At 36.1% G+C, this 25,119-nt stretch overlaps 2 protein-coding genes across 2 annotated transcripts in view; one reads left to right on the top strand and one right to left on the bottom strand.

The window, feature by feature from the left end:
• LOC149807181 (uncharacterized) overlaps positions 1 to 25,119 on the bottom strand; it is a 70,900-nt gene that overhangs the window by 22,195 nt on the left and 23,586 nt on the right. The window contains exons 2-4 of the mRNA XM_089963244.1: positions 21,300 to 21,404; positions 19,894 to 19,962; positions 6,890 to 6,955 (exon numbers count right to left, since the gene is read on the bottom strand). Coding sequence (XP_089819370.1) covers positions 6,890 to 6,955; positions 19,894 to 19,962; positions 21,300 to 21,404 — 240 coding nt within the window. The remainder of the gene's footprint in view (positions 1 to 6,889; positions 6,956 to 19,893; positions 19,963 to 21,299; positions 21,405 to 25,119) is intronic.
• Positions 1 to 25,119, top strand: part of LOC149807182 (GDP-fucose protein O-fucosyltransferase 1-like) — a 151,214-nt gene that overhangs the window by 6,395 nt on the left and 119,700 nt on the right. The window lies entirely within an intron of this gene.

Here is a 25,119-nt window from a genome sequence, read left to right on the forward strand (position 1 = left end):
GGAACCATCAGAAGAAATTCTGCAAGACTTTGACAGCAACCATGTTGCAAGTGCATATCACAAGCTTTGATCGTTCATGAACAGGGCTTTAACCATTAACAGGTCTGCAGATTTCTCAAAAAGACTTCAAGACGTTGTAGCCGATTTATTACTTTTAATTGGGACACCTGGGCCTGTTCAGACAGTCTGTGGTTGGCCTGCACATTCAGGCACGTGTAAACGGCTCCTTCCCACCGCTCCCCAACGATATATACAGCTGCATTCATGCGAATCTCTCTTATAAGATGCTTTGTTCGTGTTGGAAGGCGCAGGTGGTCTAAAGAGGGTAATTGACGCACCAGTGTAAAACCCGTAATTGTTGCAGTTGTAATAATTAAACAGCATGATTTAAAATAATGTCCTATCACGAGGTTAAGGTATGTCTTAACCCCAAATCAGCTTCGAAAACAAAGAGCGCAATAAGAAACAATTGCGGGGTCATATTAAGGCTTTCTCAGTCACAGTTAACTACAAATGACTTCTTGTGGTTGACCCCACAACAACACATTCAGCTTAATGCAGCCAAACAAAATAACACCTCGGTGACATTAAAGTTATCCAAGTCTGAGGTGACGCAAATGCAAAAGACTCATGTCCATTCCAGCATTGTTAGAAGCTGCGGCTTCAGCAGTTGCAAAAGCAGCTGCGTTAGGGTTAGTCGGTACAGCATCCGGGATGTCCCTGAAAGAGGCGGTCGGTTGATGCATAGGGTCTCGCAGACGCATACAAAATTAAAATGTCTTAGACTACCCGGGACGACTTGCATAATACCCTCAGGCACAAGTCTTCGACTACCCAGTAGGACTCGCAAAAGTCTTCACCATTAACCAATCTTGACATATTCGAAATAGCAAAAAGTGAAGCATTTCCGGAGTGTCTCTATATGAAATGAATTTGCAGCGAAAATCGCAAGTATGAATTGTTAACCTAGATTCATCAGCAGGACCTGGCACTCATTGGGTTGCATACATAATACGGTCACATTTTATATTTTACTGGTATGGGCTTGCACCGCCGATTGAAGTTGTTTATTGTTTAACCCGAGCCGGTGGATGAAAACATTTGCGGACGGTAAAAAGCCGACGCGGAGCTGACGTGGATCTGAGCAGGTTTACCACCAAAAGCCGACTTGAATGCGTTTACAAGTCGAGTTGTTGCTGACATCGACCAGTGCGAGCTTGTGACTTTCTAATATCGAACTGGAAAACTTTAAATGTTAACGTAGACTTCAATACAACGTTCCGAAGCTGAGGGGGGAGGTGTTTGCAGTTGAAAATAACCTGGTCGAAATCTATTAAATCGGAGAAATCTGAGACGCTGATGTGTCGTTTCCTTTTATCAAAGACTACGTTGACCATGCAGATGATACGAGAAACAACACGTGGATGAATGAAGTAACTTCATCGGCATATTCAGGAGCATATTAACAATCGAAGGAGAGGAAGACGACTTTTTAAAAAGTATAGCTGCATTCGGAATTCCTCATGGAAGCACAAAGTAATCTTAGACGATTAATGAACTCTACCGAATGGCTTATGAGGATAGAACAATTAGCGTGGCTGAGTTCGACAGTGTGCTGGTGGAAATAAAAAAAACACCGACAATTTCGTGCACAGATATTAAACCGTGACCCCAAACAGGTGATTGATTTGCAGACAGTGAAAATTGAGTAACTATTATTCAGCTGATTTTGTTTTGCAAAATACTTTCCCGCGACAAATGGATACTGTCAACGCGCTACTATTTGCGCCTGCTCAAAGCCATTCACGCAGACAAATAGCATCCAATGTGTTTATAAAGAGTTTCAATAATTACAGCGTGTATACAGTGCATGTGACGATCAAATTAAAAGTAGTAAATCATGGGGTACAGAAGTCGTTGACCTATATTTGGTACCGAAATTTAAATTGCCAATTGTGATACTACTCCTGGAACTGAACTATTTCGCATGTACGAAAATACAAGCGACCGCTGACCAGTTTTATGGATTTTTTGCTATATAGAATGTTGTCCTTGACGAATATTACTAGCTATCGACAAATGTCGGCGATAGTGATCACAGATACTTTTGAATATATAGTCCTGATATTCGATGTGTTTTTGTCAGATTTTCAGATTTTAAATCCCCGACAGGTAGAAAACACATCTAGGTCGAAGTGCCACTAATGTATTTTCATGCTCCATTTAATATATACAAATATGAGATAATGATCTTTTTAAGAGATTTATGTGGCCTTTTTACTGTCTATAAACTCTTTATATATTTATATGCATTTAGATGTATTACGGGTTTTTCAATATTGTTGTATGTATTCTCCAGAAAGTTTATGTATACTTTCATCAATTGCTACTATATTTGCTAAAGTTTGGGATTATGTACCAACCAAGCAGGCGCGTCATAACTTTCTACAGAATTTCATGTTGGTTCATTCTTAATACATGTATTCTTTAATCATTTATAAGTTTGAAAGAAGAAAATCGATCTTTAATTTGGATTGATTTCAAGATGGGAAACACAACAACAATTCTATTTCATGCAGTTTCACTCACGTCCTCTCATGGTACAAGTACCAATGTTATTCCCCCACGTACCATCAACACAGGTTGTTTCTATGAAATATTACAGGTTAGTAACACATAAAGTAAACAAGAAACTCATGCAGTAAAATAATCAACTAGCTGGATAGGATGGTAAGCAATAAACGAAAATTACGAATATTTACAGAACTGGCATTTATACTCTCTCTCTCTCTCTCTCTCCAGTTACACCTGCGTATTTCATGGTCTGCTTGCAAACATAGGAAAACCTGTCCAGCAATACAACCATCAGGCCGTTCCACAACATGACAACTGCATACATTTTGCAGCTAGATAAAAATTAATATGGTGTGTCTATGCAGTTTTAAACACAAAATTGAAAACGACATTCATGAACGATCAGTTTTATCTTGACGTCATCTCCAGACACTGATAATACACAGTCTGGATACATATATCACGGAACTGCAAATCATTTCTCCCAAACGATAAATATGAAATGAAAGGTTCTGCGGAAGAAGAAAAACATTCTAGTTGAATCATGTATGTATGTATGTGCGATGCCCCGTATGTGAGTATCGTGGTCCAAACAATTGTGAATGAATTTAACCGTTTGGAAAAAAATATTTAGATTTTTGTACGTACACTTCATTAACCAAAATTACGCCAAATTATTCTAAAAAATAAATCTTGCAGTATGTTATGTTGCCAGAACAATGCAAATAATTCATAACAGCTAGATATATCTGTAAACTTTCAACTATTTTATTATATTTATGTGTGTGCATGCGTGTGGTACGTGGGTTTATACGAAAAGTGTTATAACAAACGCTGTAAGGAAATATTACTTAACAGTTTACAAGCATTTGAGAAATCTTTCTCCAAGTCCTTTCGATGTACTGCACTTTTCTCATCGTGTGAAACATGTCCTAAACACGTGCAATAGCCCGCCAAGTGATAGCATTCGTCGCGACATCGTGAGTGCATTCCTTACTTATTTTCTGCCTTTGAAATGGTTGCCCTGTAACGAATCCTTAAACTTATAAAAAGCGAGAAACCACAAGGAATTAAATCGGGCTGTAGGGTGGGTGATTGAGGGTTTCAATGCAAGTTGTTGTTTTCACAGACGTCACGACTGTGTACGCAAATACCCATAATGCAACGCGTGCACGTTGCACAGCCATTTGAGTCCCTAAGAAACGTTTGCGGACACGAGTCATCACATATAGTCAAGATAATAATCTCATTTAATTGTTGATAAGGACATTCACTTAATCAAAATGATACATATATTGTGTTTGAAATTAAGTGCCCCTGTAGCATGAAAATAAAAATAAAGCTGGATGTTCCCTGACTTATATCGAAACACAGAAATGTGTGTGTGTGTGTGTGTGTGATTTGGATTTTTAACCTAGCTTTAACAAGTTTTCAGTCATATCACTACGATGTCTGCAGTGTGGCAGTTTTATAGTGATGTCTAGTACTGGGGCATCATTCTGCAGACATGTAGCATGATGTCCTACCCAGTGGCGGATTAAGGCTCACTGGTACCCTAAGCACTGACAAACCTTGGTGCCCCTCTCCTTTCCACGTACAGCTGGGAAGATAACCCTAGGGTGCACCATGATCAAGAAACAGAACAGTATGATCAATTTGCACTAGTTTTATCAATTTTTTTTTTACGAATCTTCATTCGTTATTTTTCTTTTCACCCTTTTCTCAGCTTTGTGGTGCCCCCTTTTGCCCTGGTGCCCTAAGCACGTGCTTAGTCTGCTTAATAGTTAATACGCCCCTGGTCCCACCCAGTCACATTATCCTGACACCAGGCCGACCAGTCCTAACACTAACCTCTTAATGCTGAGCGCCAAGCGAGGCAGCTGTAGGTACCATTTTTTAAAGCCTTTGGTATGACTCGGCCGGGGATCGAACCCACGACCTCCCGCATCCGAGGCGGACGCTCTAATCACTAGGCCGCCGGAGCGGTCACAGAATAGTGAAGTTGAACCGTAATCGTGCATATTGCTATCAAGTAACAATGCAGTTTAAAAAAAATTACAAGCAGAAAATATTGGCATTTTTAAAAATAAATACTTCGTATGATGTCTGTAAGCTTGTCATTTTAAAAGAGTATTTCTGGACAATGATCTTCCGGATACAATATCACTTACGGAATTAAAATTTCATTGCTTGTGTATTTTACCAGAACTTTTATGTACAAATACTTTTCGCGAAAACACGTGCTTGTGCCAAAAACAGCTGACAAATTTTAATTAGTATGGTCAAATATTGTATTTGTGATGGATATGATGGACGTATGGTGATATTAAATGAAAACGATAACCGTTTAAAGAAGTTTTATCTTCAGTGTCTTAAAACGAAACATGTCCCTAACGGAACATGACTTTGTGCCGAATGTCAAAACCGTATATTCTTCAAATGCTATTAGAAATATGAAATTATATATTAACGATTGGCTTTTCAATTTTAATGATAACAACACGATTGATTTCAGCCCATGAAAACTGAAAATCATTACATATTTCTGCTTCTTTGTAGGCCCGGCCCTAGGGCAAGGCGAACGAGGCAACCGCCTTGGGCTCCGCGCTTTCAGGAAATTAACTCCGCGTGCTGCCTGGGGCTCCGCACATTCTCGGGCCGGGCCTACTTATTTGTGTATCCATTTGTTTATGCGTCTGTTTATTGATGAATCTTTTGTTTTTTTAAAGAGACCGCTCCGGCGGCCTAGTGGTTAGAGCGTCAGCCTCGGATGCAGGGGGCCGGGGTTCGAACCCTGCCGAGTCATACCAAAGACTTATAAAATTGGTACTAACAGCTGCCTCGCTAGGCACTCTGCATTAAGAGTTAATGTTAGAACTGGTAGGCTTGGTGCCAGGATAATGTAGCTGGTTGGGACATTATGCTACATGTCTGCGGGATGAAACCCCAGTGCTAGATATCACTATAACCTGCCACATTGCAGACATCGTATCGATATGACTGAAAAAGTATTCAAACTGCGATAAAAATCAACACAAAAAACACGCACACACACTGTTTTTGAAAGAATAACAAAGATGGTTGAAATTTCAATGTTTTAGATGGGGGGGGGGGGGGGGGCGAGCACACATTCGGTCTCGTGAGGTTGACCTGCACAACAGAATGTGATGTATTATTATATCCTTACGCACAAATTGAGACGTGCCTTCATAATTATGTGGGAAGAACAATGTTGTTAGGTGCCGGTTTGCGTGGATATGGAATCAAAATGGCAGATATGGAAGTACACACGTTTTGTGACGTCACGTGAAAACAACGGATAAGGTATGCATTACAAATGTGCATATGTGTGCGGAGGCGTTATCCTCTGTAGGTCTGGACACTTATCCGAATAGAGTCACGTAAATTATATCTGATTACTGTGACATAATACTGTCTATTCGCTGTTACGTTATTTGATACCATGTGGTTCAAAATTATCCTTGTGAATTGAAGAACATAATGCATATAATTTCAGAGGCAGATTTAGAATGAATGAAGAGTTTTTCTTGGCGATGCCAAACGTCAGTGCTTCCAAAAAGTGCTTTGTTTCTTTCTCTTGGTTTCAAAGTAGTGCATCCAAGTTTCACCACAAGAAATTGTTTTAATTAAGAAATTACAGCCTTTTACTTTTTTGTGCATATACAATAAAGTCACTCAGATATTTACATTTAAACCGATGTGTTTGTTTGTTTGTTTTTTATTTTATTTACCAAGAACTCTGGGAATCCAACGAACACAAACCATGTGGATCCCTAATTCTTTGGTAAGAATTTCTTATGCACTTCCGTAGATTGTCTGATAATTCTGGGAAAATAATACGTCGATCTTTGTGACTTATACTTCAACAGAATCGAAAATTTATTTTGAAAAAGATGGCCTTGTCCTACCTTTTCTTGTATCGTCTGTATCAGCCTCCACACCATCACTTAAATATTTATCTGCTTCATATTGACACGTTAATCATAGACGTCCATTGATGGAGACAATTTTAGTTAAAAATAATTGTCGCTGACATTTTGTAAATTGTGTTTACCTGTTTTGCTCGTGGAGCGGTGGGAAATCAAACTCACATATTGTCTAGACTATCAGTACACTGATCCATAAATCGATAAAAGACTAGGATCCCTGATATCCACCTTTATAAATATACATTTTAATTACCTCTTCTGAATGGAGTAACTGTTATTGCAAGACAAAAAAAATATTCTCAGTTTGAAACATACATATGCGTGAGATGAAAAGATACAGGTAAACAGACAAACACCTGTCATACCTTGTGACCATTTTTGAAGAATACAAACGTGGGCATGCACTCGATTCCAACTGCTTCTGCCACTTCCTGTGGATCAAAGAAAAATGACCTCAGCTTGGGAAGATATAAGATAATAACAAAGCAAAGGTCCTTATATATATATATATATATATATATATATATATATATATATATATATATATATATATATATATATATTCCAGACAAAATCTTAAGTAGTTAGATTTATTAAACAGAAAACATCGTTACTCCATTCTCTCCATATTCAACGACTCTCACTGCTATACTGACACGCCTTCAATCCAGTAGATCTAATCATTTTTCGATACAAAGAGATCCGTTGATGGACAACTCATACGAGATGCGACGTTATTAAAACAGGTTGTCTGATTAATTATCCCATTTGTTTTGTGCTAAAAAGGCGTATTGATTATTCGTCGGTATCGATCCCATTTAACATCAGACGTGTTCTCATATAATAATTGATTTTGTTTGGCAAATAATGTGAAATGTGAACTTTAACGAACACTTAACAATTAAGTTCGTAATAGCAAGTGAATAATTTTAGAAAGGCAAGGATTTGGAAAGTTCCTAACGAGAAGAGATGTGTAAAACTCCATGCACTGATAAAGGTAAATCCTATAAACATCCTGTCAATAGATTCTGATATCGTGCCAGTTCCTACGCATTCGACAGAGGTTCTCAAGTGCCAGTTCTTTGTGAATACAAGATAAGGTTCGACAGATTCTCAAACGAGTATATATATATATATATATATATATATATATATATATATATATATATATATATATATATATATATATATATGAATACAAATCTACGTTCATGAGGTTTTCGCTGAGCATAGTTTAAACAAATAAGCAGTTTACTTTTTATACACGTTTTTTATATAGTTTAGCTTTGCTTGCAGTTAATTTAGTAATCATTTACTGACATTACCTGCTATTGTATATCTATATATCGCTATATTATGAAAGGTTGACAGCGATGTTATGGCCCAAGTTTATCAACTAATTCACGTCCACAAGGATACGGGATGCAGGTTTCTTCACATTAATGCCCAGCGGTTTCTTGATTTTACCGTTAAAATAAAGGAGTTATCAGCAGACTATACTGTTTTACAAGAATTCTACTTTTTCAGTGCATTATTTTTCTGTACTATACATAAATGGTCATTATGTGTGCATATTTAAACGATGGTAAACACCTGATTTCATGTGGGCTGATCAGAACTCTTGGCCTCAAATGTACCAACAATTTTGTTGTCTGTCTGCTTCTCTCTCTCTCTCTCTCTCTCTCTCTCTCTCTTGTGCTGGAAGGTAATGGCATGCAGTGCAACTCTGCTTAATATGTTACGCTAGAATGACCCATGAATACTATGTTCAGAACTTAAGAAATTAAGGGCCCCGAATGGCCGAGTGGTCTAAAGCGCTCTCCGTTACGGATAACTGCCATCTCAACTCTTTCTGTGTGGGTTCTAGTCTCGGATTCGGCCAATGTGGGTAGGTGAGAACGCTTACCAGTTGCTTCTCGAGGGTCGGTGGTTCTTTCCGGAGAAATCCCTTGTTCTTCCTCCACCATTAATACTGGCCGCCATGTATAACATATCGTGTGCTGAAAAATGGCGTTAAACCCTATAACAACAACAACTTAAGAAATTAAAAACTCTGCTTAACCTGACATTTTTGGGTTCGAAGATTTTGTAGATTTAGTTTACCGAGGCTTCCAATATATGAATGTTTAACGGATAATAGTTAAAGTATTGACGAGAATTCATGTCTGAGTTATCGAAGTTCTACTTATCTGCCTATCAAAAGGTGTGATTTGAAGACTAATGTACTCAGTCTGCCTATCAAAAAGGTGTGATTTGAAGACTAATGTACTCAGTCTGCCTATCAAAAAGGTGTGATTTGAAGACTAATGTACTCAGTCTGCCAATCAAAAGGTGTGATTTGAAGACTAATGTACTCAGTCTGCCAATCAAAAAGGTGTGATTTGAAGAAAAATGTATTCAGTCTGCCTATCAAAAAGGTGTGATTTGAAGACTAATGTACTCAGTCTGCCAATCAAAAAGGTGTGATTTGAAGAAAAATGTATTCAGTCTGCCTATCAAAAACTTGTGATTTGAAGAAAAATGTATTCAGTCTGCCTATCAAAAAGGTGTGATTTGAAGACTAATGTACTCAGTCTGCCTATCAAAAAGGTGTGATTTGAAGAAAAATGTATTCAGTCTCACTATCAAAAAGGTGTGATTTGAAGAAAAATGTACTCAGTCTGCCTATCAAAAGGTGTGATTTGAAGACTAATGTACTCAGTCTGCCTATCAAAAAGGTATGATCTGAAGACTAATGTACTCAGTCTGCCTATCAAAAAGGTGTGATTTGAAGACTAATGTACTCAATCTGCCAATCAAAAGGTGTGATTTGAAGACTAATGTACTCAGTCTGCCAATCAAAAAGGTGTGATTTGAAGAAAAATGTATTCAGTCTGTCTATCAAAAGGTGTGATTTGAAGACTAATGTACTCAGTCTGCCTATCAAAAGGTGTGATTTGAAGACTAATGTACTCAGTCTGCCAATCAAAAAGGTGTGATTTGAAGAAAAATGTATTCAGTCTGCCTATCAAAAAGTTGTGATTTGAAGAAAAATGTATTCAGTCTGCCTATCAAAAAGGTGTGATTTGAAGACTAATGTACTCAGTCTGCCTATCAAAAAGGTGTGATTGGAAGAAAAATGTATTCAGTCTGACTATCAAAAAGGTGTGATTTGAAGAAAAATGTACTCAGTCTGCCTATCAAAAGGTGTGATTTGAAGACTAATGTACTCAGTCTGCCTATCAAAAAGGTATGATTTGAAGACTAATGTACTCAGTCTGCCTATCAAAAACGTGTGATTTGAAGACTAATGTACTCAGTCTGCCAATCAAAAGGTGTGATTTGAAGACTAATGTACTCAGTCTGCCAATCAAAAAGGTGTGATTTGAAGAAAAATGTATTCAGTCTGCCTATCAAAAAGGTGTGATTTGAAGACTAATGTACTCAGTCTGCCTATCAAAAGGTGTGATTTGAAGACTAATGTACTCAGTCTGCCAATCAAAAAGGTGTGATTTGAAGAAAAATGTATTCAGTCTGCCTATCAAAAAGTTGTGATTTGAAGAAAACTGTATTCAGTCTGCCTATCAAAAAGGTGTGATTTGAAGACTAATGTACTCAGTCCGCCTATCAAAAAGGTGTGATTTGAAGAAAAATGTATTCAGTCTGACTATCAAAAAGGTGTGATTTGAAGAAAAATGTACTCAGTCTGCCTATCAAAAGGTGTGATTTGAAGACTAATGTACTCAGTCTGCCTATCAAAAAGGTATGATTTGAAGACTAATGTACTCAGTCTGCCTATCAAAAAGGTGTGATTTGAAGACTAATGTACTCAGTCTGCCAATCAAAAGGTGTGATTTGAAGACTAATGTACTCAGTCTGCCAATCAAAAAGGTGTGATTTGAAGAAAAATGTACTCAGTCTGCCTATCAAAAGGTGTGATTTGAAGACTAATGTACTCAGTCTGCCTATCAAAAAGGTGTGATTTGAAGAAAAATGTATTCAGTCTGACTATCAAAAAGGTGTGATTTGAAGAAAAATGTACTCAGTCTGCCTATCAAAAGGTGTGATTTGAAGACTAATGTACTCAGTCTGCCTATCAAAAAGGTATGATTTGAAGACTAATGTACTCAGTCTGCCTATCAAAAAGGTGTGATTTGAAGACTAATGTACTCAGTCTGCCTATCAAAAAGGTATGATTTGAAGACTAATGTACTCAGTCTGCCTATCAAAAAGGTGTGATTTGAAGACTAATGTACTCAGTCTGCCAATCAAAAGGTGTGATTTGAAGACTAATGTACTCAGTCTGCCAATCAAAAAGGTGTGATTTGAAGAAAAATGTATTCAGTCTGCCTATCAAAAAGGTGTGATTTGAAGACTAATGTACTCAGTCTGCCTATCAAAAGGTGTGATTTGAAGACTAATGTACTCAGTCTGCCAATCAAAAAGGTGTGATTTGAAGAAAAATGTATTCAGTCTGCCTATCAAAAAGTTGTGATTTGAAGAAAAATGTATTCAGTCTGCCTATCAAAAAGGTGTGATTTGAAGACTAATGTACTCAGTCTGCCTATCAAAAAGGTGTGATTTGAAGAAAAATGTATTCAGTCTGACTATCAAAAAGGTGTGATTTGAAGAAAAATGTACTCAGTCTGCCTATCAAAAGGTGTGATTTGAAGACTAATGTACTCAGTCTGCCTATCAAAAAGGTATGATTTGAAGACTAATGTACTCAGTCTGCCTATCAAAAAGGTGTGATTTGAAGACTAATGTACTCAGTCTGCCAATCAAAAGGTGTGATTTGAAGACTAATGTACTCAGTCTGCCAATCAAAAAGGTGTGATTTGAAGAAAAATGTATTCAGTCTGCCTATCAAAAAGGTGTGATTTGAAGACTAATGTACTCAGTCTGCCTATCAAAAGGTGTGATTTGAAGACTAATGTACTCAGTCTGCCAATCAAAAAGGTGTGATTTGAAGAAAAATGTATTCAGTCTGCCTATCAAAAAGTTGTGATTTGAAGAAAAATGTATTCAGTCTGCCTATCAAAAAGGTGTGATTTGAAGACTAATGTACTCAGTCTGCCTATCAAAAAGGTGTCATTTGAAGAAAAATGTATTCAGTCTGACTATCAAAAAGGTGTGATTTGAAGAAAAATGTACTCAGTCTGCCTATCAAAAGGTGTGATTTGAAGACTAATGTACTCAGTCTGCCTATCAAAAAGGTATGATTTGAAGACTAATGTACTCAGTCTGCCTATCAAAAAGGTTTGATTTGAAGACTAATGTACTCAGTCTGCCAATCAAAAGGTGTGATTTGAAGACTAATGTACTCAGTCTGCCAATCAAAAAGGTGTGATTTGAAGAAAAATGTATTCAGTCTGCCTATCAAAAGGTGTGATTTGAAGACTAATGTACTCAGTCTGCCTATCAAAAGGTGTGATTTGAAGACTAATGTACTCAGTCTGCCAATCAAAAAGGTGTGATTTGAAGAAAAATGTATTCAGTCTGCCTATCAAAAAGTTGTGATTTGAAGAAAAATGTATTCAGTCTGCCTGTCAAAAAGGTGTGATTTGAAGACTAATGTACTCAGTCTGCCTATCAAAAAGGTGTGATTTGAAGAAAAATGTATTCAGTCTGCCTATCAAAAAGGTGTGATTTGAAGAAAAATATACTCAGTCTGCTATCAAAAAGGTGTGATTTGAAAGAAAAATGTACTCTGCTATCAAAAAGGTGTGATTTGAAAGAAAAATGTATTCAGTCTGCCTATCAAAAAGTTGTGATTTGAAGAAAAATGTATTCAGTCTGCCTATCAAAAAGGTGTGATTTGAAGACTAATGTACTCAGTCTGCCTATCAAAAAGGTGTGATTTGAAGAAAAATGTATTCAGTCTGCCTATCAAAAAGGTGTGATTTGAAGAAAAATGTACTCAGTCTGCTATCAAAAAGGTGTGATTTGAAAGAAAAATGTACTCTGCTATCAAAAAGGTGTGATTTGAAAAAAAATGTATTCAGTCTGCCTATCAAAAAGTTGTGATTTGAAGAAAAATGTATTCAGTCTGCCTATCAAAAAGTTGTGATTTGAAGAAAAATGTATTCAGTCTGCCTATCAAAAAGGTGTGATTTGAAGACTAATGTACTCAGTCTGCCTATCAAAAAGTTGTGATTTGAAGAAAAATGTATTCAGTCTGCCTATCAAAAAGGTGTGATTTGAAGAAAAATGTACTCAGTCTGCTATCAAAAAGGTGTGATTTGAAAGAAAAATGTATTCAGTCTGCCTATCAAAAAGGTGTGATTTGAAGAAAAATGTATTCAGTCTGCCTATCAAAAGGTGTGATTTGAAGACTAATGTACTCAGTCTGCCTATCAAAAGGTGTGATTTGAAGACTAATGTACTCAGTCTGCCAATCAAAAAGGTGTGATTTGAAGAAAAATGTATTCAGTCTGCCTATCAAAAAGTTGTGATTTGAAGAAAAATGTATTCAGTCTGCCTGTCAAAAAGGTGTGATTTGAAGACTAATGTACTCAGTCTGCCTATCAAAAAGGTGTGATTTGAAGAAAAATGTATTCAGTCTGCCTATCAAAAAGGTGTGATTTGAAGAAAAATATACTCAGTCTGCTATCAAAAAGGTGTGATTTGAAAGAAAAATGTACTCTGCTATCAAAAAGGTGTGATTTGAAAAAAAATGTATTCAGTCTGCCTATCAAAAAGTTGTGATTTGAAGAAAAATGTATTCAGTCTGCCTATCAAAAAGTTGTGATTTGAAGAAAAATGTATTCAGTCTGCCTATCAAAAAGGTGTGATTTGAAGACTAATGTACTCAGTCTGCCTATCAAAAAGTTGTGATTTGAAGAAAAATGTATTCAGTCTGCCTATCAAAAAGGTGTGATTTGAAGAAAAATGTACTCAGTCTGCTATCAAAAAGGTGTGATTTGAAAGAAAAATGTATTCAGTCTGCCTATCAAAAAGGTGTGATTTGAAGAAAAATGTACTCAGTCTGCTATCAAAAAGGTGTGATTTGAAAGAAAAATGTATTCAGTCTGTTATCAAAAAGGCGTGACTTGAAAAATGTATTCAGTCGGCCTATCAAAAAGGCGTAATTTGAAGAAAAATGTACTCAGTCTGCCTATCAAAAAGGTGTGATTTGAACAAAAATGTACTCAGTCTGCCTATCAAAAAGGTGTGATTTGAACAAAAATGTACTTAGTCTTCTATCAAAAAGGTGTGATTTGAAGAGAAATGTACTCAGTCTGCCTATCAAAAAGGTGTGATTTGAAGAAAAATGTATTCAGTGAGCCTATCAAAAAGGTGTGATTTGAAGAAAAATGTACTCAGCCTGCCTATCAAAATGCTGTGATTTGAAGAAAAATGTATTCAGTTTGTTATCAAAAAGGCGTGACTTGAAAAATGTACTCAGTCTGCCTATCAAAAAGGCGTAATTTGAAGAAAAATGTACTCAGTCTGCCTATCAAAAAGGTGTGATTTGAAGAAAAATGTACTCAGTCTGCCTATCAAAAAGGTGTGATTTGAACAAAAATGTACTTAGTCTTCTATCAAAAAGGTGTGATTTGAAGAAAAATGTACTCAGTCTGCCTATCAAAAAGGCGTGATTTGAAGAAAAATGTATTCAGTGAGCCTATCAAAAAGGTGTGATTTGAAGAAAAATGTACTCAGTCTGCCTATCAAAAAGGTGTGATTTGAAGAAAAATGTATTCAGTTTGTTATCAAAAAGGCGTGACTTGAAAAATGTACTCAGTCTGCCTATCAAAAAGGCGTAATTTGAAGAAAAATGTACTCAGTCTGCCTATCAAAAAGGTGTGATTTGAAGAAAAATGTACTCAGTCTGCCTATCAAAAAGGTGTGATTTGAACAAAAATGTATTCAGTTTGTTATCAAAAAGGCGTGACTTGAAAAATGTACTCAGTCTGCCTATCAAAAAGGCGTAATTTGAAGAAAAATGTACTCAGTCTGCCTATCAAAAAGGTGTGATTTGAAGAAAAATGTACTCAGTCTGCCTATCAAAAAGGTGTGATTTGAACAAAAATGTACTTAGTCTTCTATCAAAAAGGTGTGATTTGAAGAAAAATGTACTCAGTCTGCCTATCAAAAAGGCGTGATTTGAAGAAAAATGTATTCAGTGAGATTATCAAAAAGGTGTGATTTGAAGAAAAATGTACTCAGTCTGCTATCAAAAAGGCGTGATTTGAAGAAAAATGTATTCAGTCTGTTATCAAAAATCCGTGACTTGAAAAATGTATTCAGTCGGCCTATCAAAAAGGCGTAATTTGAAGAAAAATGTACTCAGGCTGCCTATCAAAAAGGTGTGATTTGAAGAAAAATGTACTCAGTCTGCCTATCAAAAAGGTGTGATTTGAACAAAAATGTACTTAGTCTGCCTATCAAAAAGGTGTGATTTGAAGAAAAATGTACTCAGGCTGCCTATCAAAAAGGTGTGATTTGAAGAAAAATGTATTCAGTGAGATTATCAAAAAGGTGTGATTTGAAGAAAAATGTACTCAGTCTGCTATCAAAAAGGCGTGACTTGAAAAAATGTATTCACTCGGCCTATCAAAAAGGCGTAATTTGAAGAAAAATGTACTCAGTCTGCTATCAAAAATGTGTGATTTGAAGAAAAATGTACTCAGTCTGCCTATCAAAAAGGTGTGATTTGAACAAAAATGTACTTAGTCTTCTATCAAAAAGGCGTGATTTGAAAGAAAAATGTACTCAGTCTGCCTATCAAAAAGGTGTGATTTGAAAGAAAAACGTACTCAGTCTGCTATCAAAAAGGTGTGATTTGAAGAAAAATGTACTCAGTCTGTCTATCAAAAAGGTGTCATTTGAAAAATGTATTCAGTCTGCTATCCAAAAGGCGTGACTTGAAAAATGTATTCAGTCTGCCTATCAAAAAGGTGTGATTTGAAGAAAAATGTACTCAGTCTGCTATCAAAAAGGTGTGATTTGAAGAAAAATGTACTCAGTCTGCCTATCAAAAAGGCGTGATTTGAAGAAAAATGTATTCATTCGGCCTATCAAAAAAGGCGTAATTTGAAGAAAAATGTACTCAGTCTGCTATCAAAAAGGTGTGATTTGAAGAAAAATGTATTCAGTGAGCCTATCAAAAAGGTGTTATTTGAAGAAAAATGTACTCAGTCTGCCTATCAAAAAGGTGTGATTTGAAGAAAAATGTATTCAGTCTGTTATCAAAAAGGCGTGACTTGAAAAATGTATTCAGTCGGCCTATCAAAAAGGCGTAATTTGAAGAAAAATGTACTCAGTCTGCCTATCAAAAAGGTGTGATTTGAAGAAAAATGTACTCAGTCTGCCTATCAAAAAGGTGTGATTTGAACAAAAATGTACTTAGTCTTCTATCAAAAAGGTGTGATTTGAAGAAAAATGTACTCAGTCTGCCTATCAAAAAGGCGTGATTTGAAGAAAAATGTATTCAGTGAGATTATCAAAAAGGTGTGATTTGAAGAAAAATGTACTCAGTCTGCTATCAAAAAGGCGTGACTTGAAAAAATGTATTCACTCGGCCTATCAAAAAGGCGTAATTTGAAGAAAAATGTACTCAGTCTGCTATCAAAAATGTGTGATTTGAAGAAAAATGTACTCAGTCTGCTATCAAAAATGCGTGACTTGAAAAATGTATTCAGTCGGCCTATCAAAAATGCGTAATTTGAAGAAAAATGTACTCAGTCTGCCTATCAAAAAGGTGTGATTTGAAGAAAAATGTATTCAGTCTGCCTATCAAAAAGGTGTGATTTGAAGAAAAATGTACTTAGTCTTCTATCAAAAAGGCGTGACTTGAAAAATGTATTCAGTCGGCCTATCAAAAATGCGTAATTTGAAGAAAAATGTACTCAGTCTGCCTATCAAAAAGGTGTGATTTGAAGAAAAATGTATTCAGTCTGCCTATCAAAAAGGTGTGATTTGAAGAAAAATGTACTTAGTCTTCTATCAAAAAGGCGTGATTTGAAAGAAAAACGTACTCAGTCTGCTATCAAAAAGGTGTGATTTGAAGAAAAATGTACTCAGTCTGTCTATCAAAAAGGTGTCATTTGAAAAATGTATTCAGTCTGCTATCCAAAAGGCGTGACTTGAAAAATGTATTCAGTCTGCCTATCAAAAAGGTGTGATTTGAAGAAAAATGTACTCAGTCTGCTATCAAAAAGGTGTGATTCGAAGAAAAATGTACTCAGTCTGCCTATCAAAAAGGCGTGATTTGAAGAAAAATGTATTCATTCGGCCTATCAAAAAAGGCGTAATTTGAAGAAAAATGTACTCAGTCTGCTATCAAAAATGTGTGATTTGAAGAAAAATGTACTCAGTCTGCCTATCAAAAGGTGTGATTTGAACAAAAATGTATTCAGTATGTTATCAAAAAGGCGTGACTTGAAAAATGTATTCAGTCGGCCTATCAAAAAGGCGTAATTTGAAGAAAAATGTACTCAGTCTGCCTATCAAAAAGGTGTGATTTGAACAAAACTGTATTCAGTATGTTATCAAAAAGGCGTGACTTGAAAAATGTATTCAGTCGGCCTATCAAAAAGGCGTAATTTGAAGAAAAATGTACTCAGTCTGCCTATCAAAAAGGTGTGATTTGAAGAAAAGTGTACTCAGTCTGCCTATCAAAAAGGTGTGATTTGAAGAAAAATGTATTCAGTCTGCCTATCAAAAAGGTGTCATTGAAGAAAAATGTACTCAGTCTGCTATCAAAAAGGTGTGATTTGAAAGAACAACGTACTCAGTCTGCTATCAAAAAGTTGTGATTTGAAGAAAAATGTACTCAGTCTGCCTATCAAAAAGGTGTCATTTGAAAAATGTATTCAGTCTGCCTATCAAAAAGGTGTGACTTGAAAAATGTATTCAGTCTGCTATCCAAAAGGCGTGACTTGAAAAATGTATTCAGTCGGCCTATCAAAAAGGTGTGATTGAAGAAAAATGTACTCAGTCTGCCTATCAAAAAGGTGTGATTTAAAGAAAAATGTATTCAGTCTGCCTATCAAAAAAGTTTGATTTGAAGAAAATGTACTCAGTCTGCTATCAAAAAGGTGTCATTTGAAAAATGTATTCAGTCGGCCTATCAAAAAGGTGTGATTTGAAGAAAAATGTACTCAGTCTGCCTATCAAAAAGGTGTGATTTGAAGAAAAATGTATTCAGTCGGCCTATCAAAAAGGCGTGATTTGAAGAAAAATGTACTCAGTCTGCTATCAAAAAGGCGTGATTTGAAGAAAAATGTATTCAGTCTGCTATCAAAAAGGCGTGACTTGAAAAAAAAAATGTATTCAGTCTGCCTATCAAAAAGGTGTGATTTGAAGAAAAATGTATTCAGTCTGCCTATCAAAAAGGTGTGATTTGAAGAAAAATGTACTCAGTCTGCCTATCAAAAAGGCGTGATTTGAAGAAAATGTACTCAATCTGGCTTCCAACTGTACGTTACCATAAAAGAAAACAGACGTGCATTGTTATGAGACAGATGGACGTTGAGCTGAGGGAAATCTGATGTAAATTGTGTCAGAGGTGCAACTACTCAAAGCACAATCACACCCAGTACCATTATTCTTTGTGAAAGATTCTCATGCCGGGAGAAGTATAAATCTTTCATTTACTGATGTCTTATCGCTTTTTCTTATCCTAAGGGCTCATGTTACTTACCCGACTTTTTGTGTGCGCCCCAACAGCTTTATTTGGTTATTTTGTTACCATTTACGGACAGATACATTGGGATATATAGTCACACGCACACACACACACAGAGACACACACACACACACACACACACACACACACACACACACATATATATATATATATATATATATATATATATATATATATATATATATATATATATATATATATATATATATATATATATATAAAAAACATGGCTTTTAAAATATTGGTATAAAGCAATTTGATATACCAATACTATTGATATATCAAATTTTGATCCACACATTGCACAATAATACGCATATGTTCTCGCAACCGTGTGCTATTGATTCTAGATCACCGATGAGTTTCCACACATTAATCATTAGTGACGTATGGAAATAACGATAACAAATATCAATAATTCCATTGTTGTAAATGAATGTAATATGGTACACAATTTCATCGCAGTCCTTGCTGCTTTGTGTTCCCCTTCCCTTCTCAAGGATAACGGACAAACTATTCAGAAATCTGGAGTAAAAGAGAAAAAGAATTTGGGCTCCATGAAAACCTACAAGAATATGGTTCGTCAAAACAGTACGTGTGCACTTTCCTTGGGATTTATCTACAGTGTTTATATAATCAGTGATACAAAGTTGCAAACCCTGTCGACATTGTACGGTAAATTTCTCGGTTACGTGTTACGCATACTGTTATGTATTTACTGTTTTGTTGTTGTTGTATCTGAAACCTATTTTAATATTCTAAAAATCGATTATTATTAATTAAATATGAAAATGTCCAAAAGCACCATCCCTCCCTCCCTCTCCCTCTCTCTGGACCATCATAACAAGATAGGTGCGAGAATCTATGAAAAAACAAGCGTAGAGAATTTTCGTTTGTGTCATCCCACAATGTCTCTGGACTTAGAATGATGACAGAAGTTAAGTCAAAGGATGAGAGAGAGAGTTTCAAAGTCAAACCAACCAAAGGGAGATAGAGAGATTGAGAGAGAGTTTTATGGTCGGTAGAACTGTTATTAAATCAGAATAATGATTTTGAACAACTGTAAATATATTAAAATAATTTAATTACCTCTTATTAGTTCGTTGTTTCGCTTAGTTTCTATTCCACATTAATTTCCATGGGCCGGTACGTGAATGGCTCAGCGTTCATGTGAATGATGTAGCTAATCATGTGTTTGCAGTGCCCTACTTTCTTTCTTCATTAACACCATCTTTCATGTTAACATCATATGTGTGTATTATATTGATTTAATCAATAGGAAGAAAAAAAGAAACTCAAAAAGAAAAAATCAACTTATCAATTTGCAAAGGTGACCGTGAATAGCCACAAAAGGCTTTGACCTACATTTTGTAGCGGTCACACTCGCCAGGGATGTGAGGAGTTCATTCACTCGGTCAATACACAGTTGCCAGTAGTAAATCTTAACTCCGTCCAAATGGCAAAGATATGTATTTGTGATATAAATAAAATATATGTATAGTATGTACGCTGTATCAAATATATACCACTCGTTGTATAAATTTTCCGTTACAAGGAAACTCGGCAAGCCTAGTTTCATTTTAATGAAAAGATATATATATATATATATATATATATATATATATATATATATATATATATATATATATATATATATATATATATATATATATATATATATATTTTAAATTATACGGAGAGAGAAAGGGCATGAGATGCGCAGAATAAACATACTGAAGCCTCGTCGACATCAACCTTGACAAACACCACTTTGTCGTGTAGTCCTGGATCGGCGGCGAGGGCCTTAAAGACAAAACGATAACAAACAGAGATAAATATTTCTCTTAGGATGACAAAAGTGGAGAAAAAATCTGGAATAAAAAATCACAACCACGAAGCTTCATACAACGGGCATTGTGGTTTGGCTTAAAAATAGAATGTTTATTTCATCCATCGTCACTAATGTGCAATAATTGTTTATAATGCAATATGACTAAAGTACAGTGTGCAGCATGTGTGGATATGAGTGTATTATCAATGTTTTGATGTGTGAAGTGTGAACGCCCATAGCCGAAATATCTATGGAGCCTGAAACCGTGGGATCCAAATAACACGTTTGCAATTTTCGTTTTCTCCCCCCTATAAACTGTATGCATGTATTGAAAACTCAGTTCCAAAAATCATAACAATAAGACCAACCCGTGGTTCTTATAGTCTTGTGTGATCACAGGCAAACAAAAAAACAACAACTGAAAATTAGGTTATAATGGCTCTTATTCTGCACCGTTATCTTAAAAGACAGCGTAAAGATATCTTAAAAGATAGTTTAGTTTTTATCGATTAATGAAATACACTGACTTCATATAAGCGCTTGCTCGCGCGCGCGCGCGCGCGTGTGTGTGTGTGTGTGTTACATATAATACATGCACTGCTGCCACGCTAGTCAGACTTGTATAATCATAAAAATGGTTTATGATAGAATTTATCGGTCGGATTTCCTGATCATGAGCTAATATCAGAGAAAGATGAGAATATTTTGAAACAATTAGACATTTATAACGCTTTCTCGTTTAGTTTATGTCTGGAACTGGCATTTTAGAGTACTTTATTCAGCAAATTTGTCTATTTAACATGCAAAATAAAATTCCCTCTAGCCAAAGGTACCGACTGTAAACTGAAGTTAAAGTGAACGGATTTTGTGGAATTCACTGTGATGCAGACGTTATTAAGCCTGTAACCATTGTAGATGCAAGAGAATGGTTGGTATAGTGAAGCTTGTTGTACATGGTTGCGTGTACGTTTGCCGGTTATCGGTGGCTGAGATATTGGCTGAAATATGTACATTATTTTAAGTCATAAAGAATATTTAAACATATTTATGCCAAGCCAAAAATTACATATGCGGCACGAATCATTTGGTACGCTATCCAATCTGGGCATGAAATGATCAGTCTAATTGCGGAGACTACAGCGAAGCTTTAGGTCATGAATAAATGTAAATCCCAAAAACCTGTCAGTTCCAAATTAATATTCTCATCAAAATCTATATCCCTGAGATAAAATTAATAGATCAGAGAGAGAGAGAGAGAGAGAGAGAGAGAGAGAGAGAGAGAGAGAGAGAGGGAGGATGGGGGAGGTACCTCGACGACGGGGCCTATAACCTTGCAGGGGCCGCACCAGCCCGCCCAGAAGTCCACAACCACTAGCTTATTCCCCGCCTTCTTCAGCGTCTCCTGCAAATCTTTCTGCAAAATTAATAAAGCCACTATAAATAGAGTATCGGTAATTGAAGGAACCCATTCTTTTGCTTATTTGCTGACGTACAAGCTCGTTCATCTCATGAAAACGTATACCTAAAATATGTCGTCGCACAAGGAACCGGACGATCGCAATCTTCGCTTTTCGCTCTCTCTGTTAGTTTTAGCGAACAACATGGCTAGCGCATTATGTAACGGTAAATCGGGGCTAAGCTGTTTTGGATTCATTGTTCCATTCAAATTTGCATTTATATGTTGAAAATGGGTCTGACAGAGTTTAAACGTGTACATGTGTCATTTGTAAGCAAATTTTACTATCGGAGCTATTACAAATAATAACATTTTAGAACCGCCACTGCCTAAATTTCCATTTCACAGCTTAACAGATGGATTAATCATACGCCGAATTTTGTTTGAATATGTCCGAAAGAAAAAGCTAGTTTCTTTTGAAGATTTTGCAAGATACACAAGATAGTTGAGAAAACGTGTTTGATATGGAGAACAATTGACGTTTTATTAAAAGAGCGCTTGTCTGGTAGTGATGATGGATACCCGGCCCAATAACAGATACCATGCTTTGCTTTTTATACAAGCGTGGGATAAAACCGCACACGTGTAAAGCATTCGATTCTGTCTTGAAATTTTAAACAGAAATAAAAATAAAAAGTAATAAACTCAAGACAGGAAACAATGGATGAACCGACAGAACGAGAAACCACCAATACCACTGTGGCCGCTGCGTTTAATAGGAAAATGTAGAACTCAGCATATAAACCCCTCCTATGTTGTTACATAAATATGCGTCCACAATATGGTTGGACAAGGTATATGAATGTGTCCGTATATCAACATCGCATTTCACGCCGCATTCATACCCTGATGTGTTGTTATATATATATATATATATATATATATATATATATATATATATATATATATATATATATATATATCCTTTTTCTTGGCCATATCAAGATATTCCGATAATCGGCCTCCCCCCTCCCACAACAAAAAAAAAAAAATCCACGCTGATACTGATGGACGATATGTGGGTTAATGTCACCTGTTTATTAACATGTGGAATGTTGCTGCATGCAAATCTTTCCCGAACAAACCTTCGTAAACTTTTGACACATGCCGGTAACTGGTAACAGCCATATATAGCGCAAAATTCAAAATGGCCACATGACAGAGGGATGTGCTATTCCACGTGGATTTACAAGTCACCAAACATAAGATTTGGTCCGAAAAATATAATGTACATGCCACCAAAAGAAATCTTCATCCGATGATAGCTCCACAGCCGCGAGAAATATCGGTAAGTGTATAAAATGTACACCGATGTGTGCAACAAAATTGTCTGCAGATGTTTGTACGTTTTAATGAACAGGTGATATCAGCCCCTAAACCGCCAGTCAATATCATCACTGGTGAGAGGCTGATTTATCGGCCTAGTATCCAGCACGAATGACTCAGCATCTCACATCGTGCGTATACTCGTTGAAAACATGCAATATTGTTGCGTTCCCAGTCACGCATAGAAGTGAACTTTTATGAGTAGAAAAATGAATAGAAGATGTCTACATATTTTCAGTAAATGTAATGAAATGTTTACTTATATCTACTCAAAACTTAGATTTTCATTCAGTATGTACTTTTTTAAAGGCATAAACCTTCTGTCTGCATAGATTTATTTCTCAGTTCAGTGTCGATGCGATTAACGGTTGCATTACTATAGCGATTAAGAGAAGTTCTGACATTTTACAATAATTTAGGACAGATACTTGAAGAAATTTAGATTGTAAAAAAAAAATGTTTAAAATTGTGTATTTTGTCAAATTAATGAATGTTTCATGCGAAAATAAAGAAAGTTTACAAATATTTCCGTATCATATTTCTTGTCCGGATTAATAGGTCTACAGTGAATATTGCGATCAACATTGCTATGGGGGTGGTGGGTGGGGGTACAAAAGCAGCATGCCAGAATGCCCCAACAGCCTTCAGAGCGTAACATTATTAAACAACAGATTTTGTTTAATTTACTTGTAAGGATTTTTTGGCTGCTACGTTTTATTTCTGTATTCAGACATGAATTATTGTGTGATGTGAGGCTTGCAGCCTATTTCGGTACTAGACGCTGCACTCTAATTTCGATTGTTACTTAATTTCGTTTGCAAACGACGCTAATCAATGCTTGATTTATCCATCCTTTATATACATTATTATGAACTTGATGGCAGTTAAATCGCTACTGAAACAATTTTATTACTATATGTGATCAAGAATTTTCCTTGAAAATTTTGTCGTCGAGTGTAACAATTATGCAACACTGTATGGGTGACAGAATTTCAAATAGTCACAAGTCATGTAAGTTCATTCACTGACAATTATGTGATTCGTGCGGAAAACCAGTTAAGTAAAGTGAATACTTGAAGCCCGGTTTTATTGTTTGGAGTTTGTTTTTATGCATTCCATTGATTATATAAATGTATACTAGTGGGTCAAAAGTACTGACACATTTTTCAAACTATCCATTCTGAGAGAGAGAGAGAGAGAGAGAGAGAGAGAGAGAGAGAGAAGAAGAAGAAGAAGAAGAAGAAGATTGCCCTAAACATGAAAATACACGCCTGAAGAACATACATAAGGGCAGATATACATCCTAAATTAGAAAAGTAAGTAGTTCCATAAGTGATACTACCACTGGTGATATAATGTTCTCTCACTGTATCTCATTATGAAATATACAATCAAAGGTGCTGTCTTTGCCTAAGGTATTTAAGTCACTCACGATGTACGGAAAAGGCATTTTCTACTCGTCTGATCCAAAGTAAAACCTTTATGTAGTCTTAATTTATGGATCAATCAAAATGCGGTTCAGAATCGATCAAATTTCACATAATTGCTTGCCAAACATCAGTTAGTTGTTTTATTCACCTGAAATAGCAGCTATAACGCTGTTAGAACGATTCACTGAAGTGGTGAGACACTTGTAAATATCGACCGTTTTGATATAAGAAAGCGCTCGCCTTCCCGGAAGTGGAACCCGTAAAGCCTTCGTACTTTCAGTAAAGGAATTTTAGATTTCATCTGTGTGTGTGTGTGTGTGCGTGTGTGTGAAGAGAGACATGAGTAGTGAATGGGGTCACTTTAGCGACAATGGGAATTAGCATTACAGAGACCCCTGGGTCGTTTTAGCGACAAGGGAAATTTAACATGGAGAAAAATCGTGGGTCGTTTTAGCGACAAGGGAATTTAACATGGAGAAAAATCGTGGGTCACTCTAGCGACAAGGGGAATTTAACATGGGGAATAGAGTTTGGGCTTGTCTAGGGACAAGGAGAATTGAACATGGGATATTTTTTTTTTTTAAATTTTTTAAATTTAAATTTAAATTTAAATTTAAATTTAAAAAAGGGGTAGGCAATTGAAAGGCTATCTCTTTTCGAGAAATATGGGTGGCCCTGAAAAGGGCCTTTGGGTTTATGTTAATGTATTCATTAACATAAAGGGCACCGCATTGGTCTTCTTCTTGTCCTTAGGCTGCGTCTCACTGTTGGCCCGTAAATCAGCACTCATTTCAGGCATCCTTGTCTTTCAACGTAGATCCTACGTATCCACAGGCTGGTGTTTGTCCTGTGGAAAACGGTCCACTTGGACCGGACATACATGAGCATGTCCGTCCTAAACATCATGGAGGACACAA

This window comes from Sinohyriopsis cumingii, chromosome 1 (assembly GCF_028554795.1).
Source record: "Sinohyriopsis cumingii isolate HCF-2022 chromosome 1, ASM2855479v2, whole genome shotgun sequence".
Classification (NCBI taxonomy): Eukaryota; Metazoa; Mollusca; class Bivalvia; order Unionida; family Unionidae; genus Sinohyriopsis; species Sinohyriopsis cumingii.